Source organism: Bufo gargarizans, chromosome 1 (assembly GCF_014858855.1).
Source record: "Bufo gargarizans isolate SCDJY-AF-19 chromosome 1, ASM1485885v1, whole genome shotgun sequence".
NCBI classification, from domain to species: Eukaryota; Metazoa; Chordata; class Amphibia; order Anura; family Bufonidae; genus Bufo; species Bufo gargarizans.
The window spans coordinates 701,096,803-701,113,699 of record NC_058080.1 but is presented as its reverse complement, the minus strand read 5'-3'; the positions used below and the strand labels follow the sequence as shown (position 1 = coordinate 701,113,699).

General features: G+C 46.4%; 1 protein-coding gene across 1 annotated transcript in view; it reads right to left on the bottom strand.

Annotated features, from left to right (window-relative positions):
- Positions 1–930: 930 nt before the first annotated feature.
- LOC122924806 (von Willebrand factor A domain-containing protein 5A-like) overlaps positions 931–16,897 on the bottom strand; it is a 274,200-nt gene continuing 258,233 nt past the window's right edge. The window contains exons 23-25 of the mRNA XM_044276248.1: positions 14,676–14,842; positions 11,836–11,962; positions 931–2,470 (exon numbers count right to left, since the gene is read on the bottom strand). Coding sequence (XP_044132183.1) covers positions 2,391–2,470; positions 11,836–11,962; positions 14,676–14,842 — 374 coding nt within the window. The 3' untranslated portion in view covers positions 931–2,390. The remainder of the gene's footprint in view (positions 2,471–11,835; positions 11,963–14,675; positions 14,843–16,897) is intronic.

The following is a 16,897-nucleotide window of genomic DNA, read 5'->3' as shown; positions in this document are numbered from 1 at the left end:
ATTAAAACAGATACCTTCAGCTGCCAAGCGCACATGCAACAGGTCAGCTAGTGTCATAGGTACAAATCTGCTGACAGATGCCTTTTAAGAGAACAGGAGTGTTCAGGGGCGTACATACAGGGGTCGCAGGGGTCGCAGTTGCGACCGGGCCCGGCACTCCCGGGGGCCCGGCCGCCTGTGGACCCCTGGCCCCGCCCTGCAATAGTACTGTGTTTGCTGCACTGCTGCGCCAGTCTTGCCTGTATAATAACCAGGGTGGGCGGGCCGTGGGCGGGCCCCCCGCCCAGTGTTGTGCTTCTGTGCGGCAGTGCCTGCTAGGCCAGGCCTAAGGCTACTTTCACACTGGCGTTTTGAATTCAGTTTGTGAGATCCGTTCAGGGCATCAGATAGGGATCCGTTCAGAATGCATCAGTTTGGCTCAGCCGTTACTTTCAATGTAAGTCATCCACAGATGCCCTAATATACCATAGCTAAACCTGTGGGAGGGAGAGGGTGGAGGGGCCGGTGTCATGCAAATGCAGCGGGGCCGGTGTGGTCACTGTACTCCGGCCTCGCCGCTCACTCACTGCTTTATTGCTTAAACCTTTTCTAATAACTTTAATTAACGTTCCTATTCCTAGCCCCATCTGTACTACCGTACTTACTAAATGTCCTGTAGCAGGCAGAGCAAGGCGGGCGGCCGGCCGGTCGAGGGAGGTTGGGTGGGCGGCGACGGGGAGGGGGCCCCATGGATCAGTTTTGCACCGGGGCCCCATGGATTGTGTGTACGCCACTGGGAGTGTTATAAATGACATGTCATAGTTGTGGGGGTGGCTGGGCCTTATGTTATGATTGATAATCATGTCTCTTTGATGGATATAGACAACCACGACACCAACATCTGAACTATAACTGCGGTTTAATGATGATGATACATATATTGGAGCTGAAAGCTGTAACAATGGATTAGAACATTTTATCAACTTTTAACTATTACAAGAAATGCATAACTGGATAATGGGAATATAGACAGGGTCAACAATACTCAGCAGTAATACCCTACAGAATACACTGATCTGAATGGGGACTCTCCTCAGATGTTTTCTTTTGACTGTTGTTGACCCATTTTTGAAAGATCAGTTATAAACAGATTTTAGTAAAGAGTAATTCCACCCATCTCCAAAAATATTCACACGTTTTATGCACCATATTGTAGAGCAACCATGTTGTAACCCCTTCCCCCAGGGTGTCTGCAAAGCCAAAGAAGGACAACTTATTGGCTGCCCTGAGAGATTCTGACTTATACCACCAACCAAGAAAGATGAACAAAGATCTCCTGGCCTGGGTGAAGGACACATGCAACCTTCCATCAACAGATCTTGATTTAAATACAAGGTCATGGAGGAAAAAACTGTAATTTGATTGTCCAGGATTAGAAACACATGGCTGCTTTCTTCCAAACACACTACCCACAGCAGCCCAGTTCTACTAAGGTGAATGGAGAGATGTGGTTCTGCTTTTGGATGTTTTTCCAATCTTGGACAACTAATCTTTTAACAAACGTTGTATACATCAATATTACAGGTTAATATAGGAAACCTTGTGATGTATCTTTCAGAAAAAAAAATGTTGCTTTTTCCCTCTAGTATTTCACGCCTCCTTCCCTCGCCATAGACTTCTATTGGCAGCTATAATCTGATCCTTCAGTGAGCTGACAGTCCTTATCAGTCTCTCAGGGTGGATTTAGCAAAGAATGTTTATTTGGGAGGAGAGGGAGAGAAAATGCTGAAAAGTGTTGAATGAGGCATCATTTCTCTAATGAAATGCATTACAAAATGTATTATATTCACATTTACTATTGATTGGTATCTATTGATTGAGTGTGGTAAGAAATAATCCAGTTTTTAGGGTGGCATTGTAGATTGGTTTTCTTCTGCACTACTACCTTCCCAAGTGTCAGTACACCCCTAAGGCCTCTCTCCATGTATGCATATATTTCAGTGGAGCTGCTCTGTAAATTCTAAAAAAATAGGTCTGTGTAATGAGAATATAACTAGAAGATGATTCTCTAGACTTATCATTTGCATCTTTGGCTTGTATCTAATTTCTAGAGTAATAAGGCACAGAAATTTTATTATGAAAATTGATTCCAAAGTAAAGGTGAGAAGCAGTACAATTCTGGAGGGCGGCAGTATTCCTTAGAAGGGTACAACCACACAGTCAGGTTTCTGCTTGCAGTTTTGGAAGCCCAAACCAGAAGTGAGTTAAAAAAAAAAACAGGAGAAGTTCTATTTCTCCTTTATATTTTCTCTCCTTTTATGATCCGCTCCTGATTTTGGCTTCCAAAATTTCATGCAGAGACCTGACCGTGTGGTCGTACCCGAAGACCTCTGCCATCTTCATTCTTCCTCTCACAGGCCAAACACATTAGGATTCACAGAGGATTTCAGCAGATCATTTCCAGCTCTGACCAACTGATCCAAGGAGGAACCTGGGAGAATAAGAAACAATCCCTGGTTAGAACCATCAATAGCATTAGATACGTTACAACTGACTGACAAAATCGAGCATCCCAAAAGCTGTAACTACAACAAAAATATTGTATTAAGGAGTGTGGGAGTGTGCTTGTGGTAGGCTACGGTAGCAGCGGCAGTATTGCGGCAATCACAGACAGTATTTGTGATACACTGTGACTTTATTCACACCAAAGGCATAACAGGTAATGTGCAGACCACACAGGGGCGTATCCACAAAGAGCATAGAACAAAAAGTCCTTCCATAGCAAACAAACAGCAGGTTTGAGTCACCTTGTGTCTGTACAGATCACACCGGTCCTGCAGGCTTCTAAACTACCTGCCTTTGTCTCCCTCAGGCCGGAGCCCCTTCGGCTAGTGGCACCACAGGTCCCAGGGCTATCCTTCAGTTTGTGTTGCGCCCAGTCTCTCCTTGACCAGCACCGACTCAGTCTGTCAAAACCTCCAGCACAGCAAGACACACCCCACCCCCCATCTTCAGCAGGCTGGGTTCTTCAAAGGCTCATCTCCACCAAAAACCTGGGCTGGCCGTGGGGAAGAGGCACCCACCCTGCTCTTTACCTGTTCCCAGTAAGAACCGGCACAGATACGCTGCGCCAGCAGCATCCGCCGCTGTAACTACAATGATCCGGTTCTTACTCCGAGGCCAGGACCTCTGGTGGCACGTATTGTCCGTCTATTATCCCAGGGACTCTCCTACAAGGAGCCATTTACATGTCAGTTGAAGTGTGGTTAGTATTTCAGCCGCCATGGTCTTATATGCAGTAAATACAGCTTGGTAATGGAAAATTTCCCTTCACCAAAATGGCGTCAAGAAGAATTTTCAAATATGAAATGCTCATCTGTAGCTATGCATCTAAAATAAAGCAAAAAGGAAGCAACTTTAGAGGCAGTGTTTAAAAATCTCTTCTTGTTTTGTTCATAAAGCTCCTATGCAGACACGTGCCCATGTGTAAGGTCTGGATCTGCATTCCTCTCTGCTTTTTCTTTTTTAGCCTATAGAGTACAAGATCAGACTACATGTTTTGCAGTCTTTTACCTTGGAGATGCATATTGTAGGCCTGTATAGGAAATGTATACAGTACTGTGCAAAAGTTTTAGGCAAGTGAGGAAAAAATGCTGCAAAGTAAGAATGCTTTCAAAAATAGAAGTATTAATAGTTATAGTACTTGAAAAAGCACTGTATAGAATTTTCTCCCCTTATATTTATAGTGCTTGAAAATCACATTCTCATATATTTATTTATTATTCTTCGCCAGTTTTCTGCAATCAATAAAGATGAGCAAAGTATTGGAGAATTCGATTCGGCTGCATCGCTGAATTTTACAAAAAAATTAGCTTGAAGTGCATTTCTTTGTAAGTAGTGGGTGCCATGACAGGGAGCGGCGATTGCACCGCTTCCCATCATTGTACCCCTCAGATGCCGCACTTATACATGATCACGGCATTTGATAGCAGTAATCCGGTGTAAAATAAAAATAAATAAAATCATACACTCATCCATTTGATCGGGAAGAGCTGGCCGCCGTCGCCATCTTGAATAAAGATCTAGCGCAAAATCTTGTGCGGCTCCTGATGACATCTCGTCGGCCGGCGTGGTGACGTCACACGTCACCGCGCACGGGATGTCATGCGATATCTTCAATCAAGATGCCAGCGGCCAGCTCTTTGCACTCAAATGGATGAGGTAAGTATGCTTGTATGCTAGTTTTTTACACCATTCCAGATAAAATCGATTTAGAGGAAATCGAGGAAATTCGGCTTCGCAGCGAATCAAATTTTCCCCTGAAATTCAGATCGTGGAGTTCGATTCGCTCAACATTAGCAATCAATACAACCCACACTACTTAAAGGGGTTCTCCGGGAATCAAGAAAATGAAAATACTTAAATATAAATTTATGATAAATATATTTCCTAATACCTTTCAATAGTTATAATGGCTCATTTTGTCTAGGGAGCAGTCATTAGGAGAAATAAAATAGCCGCGGTCCAATAAGTGTACACAAAACCTGTCCTAATTACACAGTAGGACAAGTTACTTCAGGGCACTGAGCTAATGAGCTGCCTCATCCTCCTCTCTGCTCTGTTTGTCAGTATACAGCTGATAAGATCTTCAGCTTAATCTCTGTAAGAATGGAGTTCATCAGGAGACATGAAGTACAGAGGGGAGGGTGTGGATAACGAGCAGCAGCTATTATATGCAGTCTCCATTACCACAGCCCACAGTCTGTCCTGTCTGTACTTCATATCTCCTCATGAACTCCATTCCTACAGAGATTCAGCTGAAGATCTTATCAGCTGTATTCAGGATCATAACCTGTGTCAGGTAGAGCAGAGATGGGGCAGTGTTGTGAAGCAACTTGCCCTGCTGTATGATTAGGACAGATTTTGGGTGTACTAACAGGACAGTAGCCATTTTGTTTCCCCTGATGATTGCTCCCTAGACAACATGAGCCTTTATAAATAATGAAAGGTATTTGGGAATATAATGAACATAAAGTAATATTTAAGTATTTTTATTTCCTTAATTCCCGGAGAACCCCTTTAACATGCAGACTCCATTCAAACAGAATTTCAAAGCTCTTGGTGCTGAGAGGTATGCTATGTATTTTTGGAGTCGATTGGATTTGTAGTTTTCAATAAATTTATGTTTAAAAATGAAAAAGTCCCATAGAAAAGAATGACAGAATTCTGGTATTAATACAGCCCGAACTGCTTAACCTACAGACTCTGTTCAAACTGTGCTTCGAAGCTCTTGATACTGAGAGGTGTTCTAGGAGTTTTTGGAGTCAATTGGGATTGTTGTTTTTTAATAAATTTTAACCACCTCCCGTCCGCCCATAGGATATAAACGTCCGGGAGGTGGTTCTCAATTTCTGAATGGACGTTCCTGAACGTCCATTTAGAAACTGCAGCTACACGCTAATCGTGCAGCTGCAGATCAGGTTGCCCGCTGTCAGTGACAGCAGGGCAACCTTTAGAGAAGGCAAGGACAGTGCCCAGGTGTCCCTGCCTTCTAGATCGCTGTCATGTGATCGCCGGGGCCAGGAGAGTGCAGGAACTGTGAGGTCTTTCAGAGAGGTGAAAGAACAAACGAGTGGTATCAGATATTACTTTGAGAAGGAGCTTAAAGTAAATAAATTGTTAAATGCTTATTGTTATAGTTTGGTTGGGTCAACTTGGCCATCTTTATACAGCCACAAAATAATTTGGTGGTAAATTGTTCCATGTAAACACAAAAGAAAAAGGGGATTTTTGTATAACTTACCAGGAAATTTTCTTTCTCGCTCTTTATTGGGGGACACAGGAACCGTTGGTATAGCTATGTCCTCTAGGAGGCGTTGACACTAGTAAAAGCTGTTAGCTCCTCCCCTGGCAGCTATACCCCCTCCAGCCTGGAGAGAGAGCTTCAGTTTGTGTACAAGCAGTAGGAGAAGCAAGCCAACCAAGAAAAAACATGGAACACCAACCATGCCAAAAGGACCCAACGGGGTTCAAACCAGCAACTGCTCAACTGTGGTCGAACAACAAAACTGGGTGGGTGCTGTGTCCCCCAATGAAGAGCGAGAAAGAGATTTTACTGGTAAGTTATACAAAAATCTCCTTTTCTCGCGCATATTCATTGGGGGACACAGGAACCATGGGACGTCCAAAAGCAGTCCACAGGGAGGGAAAAACCACAGACCCATGGAAGCAAGCGTCCCAGCAGGCATCTAAGAAACTGCCGCCTGCAAGAGCATGCGACCTAAGGCAGCGTCCGCCGATGCATAAGTTTGCACCTGGTAAAATTTGTGAATGTGTGTACAGAGGGCCAGTAGCCGTCTTACACAACTGAGCAGCCGAAGCACGATTCCTCCGCGCCCAAGATGCGCCCACCGCTCTGGTGGAGTAAGTCGTGACACCTGAGGTCGGAACCCTGCCTCGGGCACGGTATGCTTCAGCAATTGTAGATAGAATTCTGCGTGCGATTGCCACCTTGGAAGCCACCAATCCCCTTCGAGGACCCTCAGGAATGACAAAAAGGGGATCCATACGGTGGAAGGGATCGGAGGCTGCTAAATAGATCTTCAGAGCTCTGACAACGACCAATGGTGTTTCCTTATGGTGAAGGAGATGGGCACAGTGAGGGAAGGACAATTTCCTCATTAATATGGAAGTCAGAGACCCCTTTCGGAAGAAAAGAAGTGACAGGCCAGTGAACCACCTTGACCCTATGAAGAACCAGGAAGAGTTCTCTGCAGAGAGCGCCGCCAACTCAGACACACGTCTGATGAAAGTGATAGCGACCAGAAAAAACTAACTTCCAGGACAGGAGTCGGAGAAACTCTCCCACAAGGGCTCCAGGGAAAGCCTGGAGCGCTGAGAGGACTAAACTCAGATCCCAAGGCAGTAAGGGAGGACGGTACGGAGGAACCATACTAGCTACTCCCTGAAGAAGGTCCTTACAGGCCCTAGGGAACCTGAGAGCGCTGTAAAAGGATAGAAGGCGACGACGCCTGACTCTGCAAGAACTAGGGGCCAGACCAAGGTCCAACCCTGATTGAAGAAAGGACAGGGCCGTGGGGAGAAAAACAAAGTGGCAGAGTACTTCGGCTTCCACAGAAACCCAGGAAGGACCTCCAGGTCCTGAATAGATCCTGGACGATGCAGGCTTGCGGATGACATCCGCCGAAAAAATCTCTTAGCATAGAATGGAGGTCTTAATAGCCACGCCAGCAAACTAAGAGACCTAAAATACTAATGGAAAACTGGACTCTAAAGGAAGGACATCTCTGAGTGGCAGTGACCAGGATGTCCCCTAGAAGAAGACTAGGTCGGCGTACTATGTGCGACGGCCAATCCCCAGGGCGACTAGGATAGTCGGAATACCCTCCATCCTGATCTTCCATAGAACTCTGGGTAGGAAGAGGGAGGGGGGAAAACGCAAGGATGGAGAACCCTTACCTGGGAATCAGTGCGTCCACGCCTCAAGCTTCCGGATTGCTGCTCGGGAGAGAAAGGTGGGAAGCTTCCGAGACAGTCTTGAAGCCATCAAGTCCACGTCCGGGTGACTCCAACGCAGACAGCCTGACTCGAACACCTTCCGCAGTCCAGGAATACAGAAGGGAGAGGCCGGCAGCCGTTTGTTCAAGGTGGAAGAAGAAATAGAAGGGTGTCCCGTACCAGGAATGGAACATCCATCATCATGTCAAGACGTGACAGCAACCCCGCTCCGTCCGGTGTAGGAGTCTCGCAGTCTACCCCCGGAATGGGCGGTGGGAAGTAAGATCACCAGCAGATGTCTTAAGAGAGGAATATATTATACAGGTAACTCACCCCGGACCAATGTGAGGAATTCACCTGCAGAAGGAGAGATGTGGAACACGCTACATCCCACCAGCCGGGTCCGAACTCTGGAATTTAAGGCCACTAAAGAATACCCCGTGCAAATGCAGATGTAGCCAGGGGTTGAGTGGCTGTGCCAAAAAAACTCCGCCTGAGGAGGAAGCCAAGTAAGGGGAGCCACAACTGTATCACTAGCCCATACTCCAGCGGAGGAGGGGGCTATACCACGGTATCCACCAATTCAGATCTAGAAGAATCCGCCACCTGACGAAGGAGCTGTGCAGTAAGAACCATAGTATGTAGTGGTAATGCAAATACCACTCTCTCAGAAGTAGCCAGCGCCTGCCCCGTCGGCGCAAACTAAAGGGAAGCCGTGAGGCCATCTGTAGGAGCCATGGCACCAAACTGCCCCAGTTGAGAAGAGCTAGCTTTAACACTTTACTTGGAAGGGCTCCGAACAGGAGCAACAGGAAGCTAGCGTCAAGGTAGAACCCCCAGCTGAGGGGGACTGCAGAGTCAAAGAACACTCGACTCGATGTAAGCTACTCCCCAGAATATGCGCAATGGCATATGCACTACATAGTGATGAGGACAACGTCCTGACCGACTGGAACCGAGGAGGCCCATGGAGAAGGGTGGTCTGTAGGACCCATAAATGTTGCTAGGCAACTCCTCTGAGAGACAGAGGATAGCACAACCATGCTCCAAACCAGTACCGAAGATAAAAAGGATACCTAGTGGAAACAGCGACTGTATCCACTGGCGGCACCCATACACCGCAGGTGCAGAGCACCAGCATCCGCGGGTATCGACTGTTGCCACGCCCCACAGAAGAAGCTAAGGTATCTATCGCCGTGGCGTAGTTGAACCGTAGTAATCTAAGATGCTTAGGTATTCCCCTGGAAGCGGATCACTTGAGGAAGGGGAATGGAACAGGAAGCATGGTGATGGGAGGAAGGCTAATGCATACGGCAGGCACAGAACCCAGTGGAGATGCAATGCCGCCAGCTACCAAAAGGGGGGATGCATACGTCCAGCACTAACCCAGTGTAACTGTACTTAGACCACCTACCGCAGGGGGCAGAACAGAAGGTAATACTGTATCTGTAGTAGTGCAATTACTCCACCTAAGAAGGGGGTGATGCCTACAAGTGCTGCCAGCGGATGCTTACGGCAGGAACAGAATGCAACGGTAGAGAGATTACGCTGTTTATGGAAGGGCAATGCATATGGCAAATCCAGTACCCTGTGAGAGTGCAATCGCCCCACTATGGAAGGGGTAATGCCTACAGTAAGCACTGTAACCGGTGATAATGCCAGATCGCCACCTATGGAAGAGGCTAATGCATACGGTACATACTGTACCCAGTGGAATGCAATACCGTCTCTTAAGAAAGGGGAAACGCCTACTGCCGTCACTGAAACAGCGCTCTAGCATTTAGTTCACCTATAATGCCTACGGTAAGTATTGTATGCAGCAGTGGTGCAAATACTCTGCCTGAAGGAGGGGGTAATGCAGACGACAAGGACTGCTTGCTACCATGGACACAATCTTGAAGATTGCAACAGATTCGAGTAAGAGCCCGAATCACAATATCACCCCCACCCCCTTGGACCGAACCTCTCCAGGAATGGAGGGGTGTGTCTGAGCGAGACCCTAGGGAGGAAGGTGGTGGGTGCGGAGGTGGCAGAGGAGAAAATGTTCTGCTCTGGCCCGCTTGCGCGCAGTTCTACCGTTTAGAAGCTTGCCCGTGGCAGTTGTACGCCACGCCGGTGGGAATACATCAACCAGACTACCCAGAGGGTGGAGTGGGAACTAGAGGTCCGTCCACTGGAGTGCGTAGGCGGAGCCTTATCAACCAAACGGAGGAGGGAATGGGAACTTCCAGAGGTTCTGCGCTGGATGGCACAGGTGGAGATGATTAACCAGACGACCCCGGAGGGTGGAATGGGAATTCCAGAGGTTCTGCACCGGATGGCGCTGGTGGAGAATTATCAACCAAACCGCCCCGGAGGACGGATTGGGATCAACCACACGACTCATACTTCGGCTGTCCTCCCTGGATCTGCGCAGGTGGAGGATTATCAACCAACGACCCTGGAGGGCGGATTGGGAACTACGAGAGGTCCTCCTTTGTCCATATAGGACACGGGCCCAGCTTGGTACCACACAGACAGGGGGTGGGAGGCCTGTGGTGATGAGGCTGAGGAATGCAATACATCCCTGTAAGGGGGCCCTTATGAACGCGCATCTACCTCGTCCCTTTTTTTTTTTTTAAAGAAAACTAGGATGCCCAAACGACAAGTGGGCAGAGAGGCAGGAAGGGGTTAACTGCTTCAACTTACAGGCACCTTGTACTGAAGACAGAATCCTCAGAATATCTGGAGCTGGCCGCAGGAGGTGGCTGGTCAGAAGGGGTTAAGCTGCCCTGAGGAAGACATTAGTGATGTCAGAGGGGCGGGGCCAAGTGCTTTGGGGGGGGGGGTGAGTGGCGGGAATAATTTGCGTCTGTTATTAACCCCCTAGTGCCCTGACACCTGCGATCCTCATAGGGGGGAGCCTTGCTGCTCCCTTCCCTGTTTTTCCGCCAGTGCATGCCCCCACCCCCCCCCGCAGCGGGGGTGGCTGGATCCGCATGTTTCGCACGGCCGACCGGAATCCGTCGGTCGGACGGGGCACAGAGGGACCGGAGCAGTACGCCAGCGCCTGCCCCGTCGAAACAACTCTACGACTAATGCGGGCCGACAGGAGAGCTACAGTTTGTTGAACACGCCGGCCGGAACACTGATCGAGCGATAGTCTCACTGCAGCGCATCCGCTCCAGGAAGGGGTGGATCATGGCCTCTTCTGCTCCCCTCTCTGCATGTCTGACCGAGCGCTTCCAGACAGTGGTGTGCTCGGTCTCCTGCTTCAGCACCATTAACCCCCTAGTGCGGCCCATCAACCAGATGACCCCACATGATTGTAGAGGAGGAGGCAGGGGGGGGGGGGGATAAGGCCAGAGAGTGCCAGCAGGACAACTCCCTGAAGATCTGACCTCCATAAGCGAGTGCTTAGCACTCTGATACTGGTGGCACCCCAGCGGTCCCCCGTATCGTTATCTCCCAGCCAGGCTGTCCCTGATAGTTCCACCGGTGCCCAACAAGGGAGGGAAGGTCATGGGGGGGAAGGGTTAAATTTATGGACCTAGTCCAGTGTACTCACCTCATCTTCTCCTCTTCCTGATGCCAATTTCACCCTTCCTCTGGTCCAGCAGGGTCACCCCTTCAGCTACTGGCACCATAGTGGCAGGAAGCTGGAAAAGGGGGCTTGGATGGGTGACCCTTCTGCTGGCGAGGCTGCCCTGGTCCACCTTGTCTTCTTGTGGGGGAGGAGGCAGCGTGGCGGAACAACGCTGGCGTGCTCCCCCCGGGAGAACAGGGAGGCGAGGCGACCACTGTTTCCCACCTAAAAGAAGAGAAAAAAATAAACTAAAATAAAAAATCTTCAGGAGCTGGAGGTCTTGCCTCCTATTGACACTAGAAAAAAACTGAAGCTCTCTCTCCAGGCTGGAGGGGGTATAGCTGCCAGGGGAGGAGCTAACAGATTTTACTAGTGTCAACGCCTCCTAGAGGACATAGCTATACCCACGGTTCCTGTGTCCCCCAATGAATATGGGCGAGAAAACAGAACAACCAGGAGTAGACTATGCTGCAATTCAGAAGAATGGTCCAAGTGAAGTCCTTGGAAGTTAAGAAACAATGGTGAGGTCATTTTGGGAATAACCTGCTGATGTGGCAGAATTTCTATGGTGAGGTAATGTTCTATTTAGGGTACAAGTCATTCCCGTGGCTGAATATGAAGCAAATTTTTTGGGTGGAAGCTCCTTCCTGATGACTTTGAACTCTATGCACCTGAAATATTCAGGAACCTACAACATTTGAAGCTAAAACACTAGGGCTCTACATTAACACATCAGTTTTAGAAACATGTCAAATCTATTTCTGAGATATTACCTGCTTTAGCCTTAAGCCAGGAGATGGCTTTACCTTCCAGTAATTCCAATTCCTCTCTCTGGTCCAGACAAGATGCATGGAGCCAGATCACCGCCAAGACCGTCGCCCACACTGATGAGTCCATATTCTAGTGAGGAGGAAAATATAAATTAAACCAGAATATATTATCTAAGCACTTAAAGTTTCAGGCCCAAAGCCTGAGGTTGCACTACTGTGAGATCCTGATGACATGTCCACTTATCTACGTCAGGTACAGTGCTCTCACAAGGCTCTTGTGTCGCTTCCTGTCACTGAACACATCACTATCTTGACACTATTCAGGACAGGGAAGATGTAGATATTGGTGTGGATGGTGAATGGTTTGAACAATAGGTTCTATACTTGTATTAAAGGTGGTATCAGTCCTATGTGTAGTATTATTGTATTAGATTACCTACAGTTTCCCCGTTGAGCATTCAGTTTGACAAGAATCATCATTTTCTTCAATTAAATATGATATATGGAGCAATGGTTCTGTATTTCACCCAGGTAGTGAGAAGCTGTCAACTGAACTGTACCAACTGTAATGTGCCACATGCCTCCCTACCCACGTGTGGCGAAAGCCACTTCGCCACTGTGTTTTGGAGGGGGCTGTTTGCCCGCCTCCTGCCACAGGATTATGACCCATACTAACTTTGAAGGAGAAGACAGACCGGCCGCACAGCTTAAATCTGTGGAACTGTTTTGGGCAGGAAAGCCATGCTTGCGGCCGGCCAAATGTGACTTCCGTGGAATTCTTGAACCCCTGCTCGGATCCGGGTGATTTTTAGATATGTTGTTCACCCAGATCAGAGCTATCCATGGATGTATACATTATGAGGATATGTGGGGTTTTGGGGTGTTTTCTGTGTTTGGGGGAAAATTGTGTGTTTTCTGTCTGTGAGTGATTAAGTTAGCCCATTACATTTGGTAATTGTATTTTGTTGATTGCGTCTCAGACAATGCCAGTGTGTTAGTTAATTGCGTCACAGACAATGCTCATTGTATTTTGTTGATTGCGTTACAGACAGAGGGAAGGGGATTTTGTGTACAATTGCTGGGAAGGTTTCAATACAGTAAATGTATGTAATTGGCTAAAATATAAACTGTCACAGTCTTTTACAAGGGCCCCAGGGGGAGTGTCCCTTGCTAGGAGACCTGCATAAAAGGCTGAAAAATAACCTATTAAAGAGTTCTGCTTGACCTCAAAACGAAGTGTCGTCTCGTTATTTGGGGAATTGGACTGTATGCTGATTGCCAGGAGTGTAAGCCGATTGTATGCTTTTCCTGTTCAGCTGTTTTCAGTGTTCATGTGTTTCCTGTTCCGGAGTTGAAGGATTCGTGTAGTTTGCAGTTCGGCAGACTGGTGCTTGCAGTAACTGCCTGTCAATCTGGAAGAAGGATATCGTCTGAACGGAATTGTGTGCTGAACGGTCCATTACACCACGTTTCACATTTACAGTACTGGAGACTTGGTAGAGTGGCAAAGGAAAGGCCTAAATGAGATGTCTATAGCTAGCACCCCACTGTTGTCAAATTAGTACTTGGAAATCAGGGCGCCCATTAACTGCTCCTGCACAGGAGCTCTCGGCTGTGGGCGTCTCTCCTTGAGTAATCTCTTCTGACATCACAAGTTTTTTTTTCTGTCATGTAAAATGCAAAAAACATATCTGTATCATGTTAGTCGGTGGATAAAAAATATACAAATTGAGAGTTCTCAGTTCTTGATACCTATTAACCCCTGTGAGATTTGCTTGAGATCGGACATGTGTCTCTTTTCATCCAAATCACGCCAACAGTAAAGAATAGGTATAAGCTGACGCATGGTCAGGTTTTTTTTTAAAAGGTTGTAAGCATAAAAACAAGACAGCAGCAAAATGATATCCTTGCTTGTCTGTCACTTATTTTACATCACGTCCCTGTCTGACATCTGGAGAGCTTCTCTCTGCCAGCTTAACAAAACCACATTTCAGCAACCTGTGTGTAAGAGCTGCTGTTTCCATTGATGCCATTTTAGAGTTGCTTGGGGGACGAGTCACCGCTGCAACACACATGACCCCCGTCCATGCTGAAACTTTACAGTCAGGGACTGTCATGGTGAATGCAATATTATAATCAAGGGCCTGGAACCAAGCAGCAGGAGGCAGGTAAGTGTGCTTCCTTCCGGAAGTCTGGCAGGCAGAGAGACAAAGAAGCTGGAGAACCATTTAAAAATGTGTTTATTTTTTTATTTCAGTCCCATATAGGACTAACTTCTTATTGGTGTATTGCAGTGTATTATGACTGTCAATGTAATGCTCAAAGGCATCCTATTAGGACCTGTCTCTAGCAGGTTGAAGGCTACATAATAAAGTCGGCACCTGCAAGTGATGATGTGGACACAGCTCCTGTCCCCGCGCCATCACTATGATGTACTATTACACCAGAACTACACAGCTCTGTTCATTTCTGCAGTGGATGGAGCTGGTTACCATCGAAGTGAATGTGAGCATCACTGCAATAACCAGCTCCAGCCATTACACAATAGATGGAGATATGTTGTTCTGGCACTGCTGGCTTTTAAAAAGTTGCAAAATTGCGTAGTTGTAAACCTGGCACACAGTTAGTACATGTGCCCTAAAGTATGTTTGACGGTTGCTGAAATTTCCATGTTGCAGAAGTGCAACATGTTATAGTGTCTTTGGTCATTTCTTCATTCCATGATCAGACCTTTGCATATTCTTTGATATGGGCTTTTTAAAAATAAAATTAAATAAAAAAAGTTATAAAAATGTTCAAGAATGTCGAATCAAGCTGAGATTATCCATACACATCCATCATACCTGATCTGGATTCTTGTTAATAATGTCCTGCGCTGATATTCCCAGAATGTAGCAGAATTCTTGGGTAAGATTCCAGGAACCATCAGCGTTTTGCAGGGAAACCAAACTGACGAAAGGGGGGATCTTCAGGACTTGAGCTGGTGGTGGTGACATATCCATGTATTTAGCTTTATAGGTTACAAAAAGATACAGTTAATGTTATGGAGTGAAGGTAAGTATTAACCCCATGTACACATTCATCTCTATAAATTAGAATATCATCAAAAAGTTCATTTATTTCAGTAATTCAACAAAAACTCATTATATTGATTCCTTACACACAGTGATCTATTTCAAGCATTTATTTCTTTTAATGTTGAGGATTATGGCTTACAACTAATAAAAACCCCAAAGTCAGTATCAAAATTTGCGTATTGTGAAATAGTTCAATATTGTAGACTCATGGTGTCACACTCTAATCAGATAATCAACACAAAACACCTGCAAAGGTTTCCTAGGTCTTTAAATTGTCCCTCAGTCTGGTTCTGTAGGCTACACAATCATGGAGAAAACTGATGACTTGACATGTGTCCAGAAAACAGTCATGGACACCCTCCACAAAGAGGGTAAGGGTACTTTCACTCTTGCGGCAGAGTGATCCGGCAAGCAGTTTCGTCGCCGGAACTGCCTGCCGGATCTGTCAAAACGTATGCCAACTGATGGCATCTGTAAGACTGATCAGTATCCTGATCCGTCTTACAAATGCATTGAAATGCCGGATCCGTCTTTCCGGTGTTATCCGGAAAAACTGATCCGGCATTTATTTTTTTCACAGAGACTGAACTGAAGACATTCCGATGCATCCTGAACGGATTGCTCTCCATTCAGAATGCATTAGGATAAAACTGATCAGTTCTTTTCTGGTATAGAGCCCCTAGGATGGAACTCTATGCTGGAAAAGAAAAATACTAGTGTGAAAGTACCCTAAGCCACAAAAAGTAATTGCTAAAGAAGCTGGCTGTTCACTGAGTACTCTATCCAAGCATATTAATGGAAAGTTGAGTGGAAGGAAAAAGTGTGGTAGAAAAAGGTGCACAAACAATAGGGATAACCGCAGCCTTGAAAGGATTGTCAAGAAAAGGGCATTCAAGAATTTAGGGAAGATTCACAAGGAGTGGGCTGCGATTGGGGTCAGTGCTTCAAGAGCCACCACACACAGACGTATCCAGGACATGGGCTACAACTGTCATATTCCGTGTCAAGCCACTCATGACCCAGAGACAATGTCAAAAGAGTCTTACCTGGTCTAAGGAGAAGAAGGACTGGACTGTTGCTCAGTGGTCTAAAGTAATGTTTTCAGATGAAAGTAAATTTTGCACTTCATTTGGAAATCAAGGTACCAGAGTCTGGAGGAAGAGTGGAGAGGCACACAATCCAAATTGCTCGAGGTCCATTGTGAAGTTTGAAATCTGCTGGTGTTGGTCCACCGTGTTATATCAAGTCCAAAGTCAGCGCAGCCGTCTACCAGAAAAGTTTAGATCACGTCATGCTTCCCTCTGCTGACAAGCTTTATGGAGATGCTGATTTAATTTTCCAGCAGACTTCCAAAAGTACCAATATCTGGTTTAATAACCACGGTATCACTGTGCTTGATTGGCTGGCAAACTCACCTGACCTAAACCCCATAGAGAATCTATAGGGTACTGTCAAGAGAAAGATAAGAGACACCAGACCCAACAATGCAGATGAGTTGAAGGCCGCTATCAAAGCAACATGGGATCCATAAGTGCCACAGACTGATCGCCTCCATGCCACGCCGCATTGATGTAGTAATGCATGCAAAAGGAGCCCTTACCAAGTACTGAGTGTGTTTATTTGTACATACTTTTTAGGAGGACAACATTTCTGTATATTATTTTATATAATGTAATTTTGTGAGATTCTGAATTTGGGGATTTCACTAGATGTAAGCCAAAATCATCAACATTTAAACAAGAGATACAGCAGCTCTTTTTATACAGTGCTCTTAGCGTGTATCTGTCTTGACCATACAGAACCCTCTCGCTATGTGTGACCAGCCTCCTCTGACCACTGTGGACACCACTGATGTACTACATAATCTTCTCATCTAAGTCTTTCTGAGATGTGACAGGTGGACCATACGACTTCTCGATATTTCACTATTCATCAATTTTCAAAGTCCCTTAATGGCACTAATGGTGCACGCCTTCATCTAGCAAGCA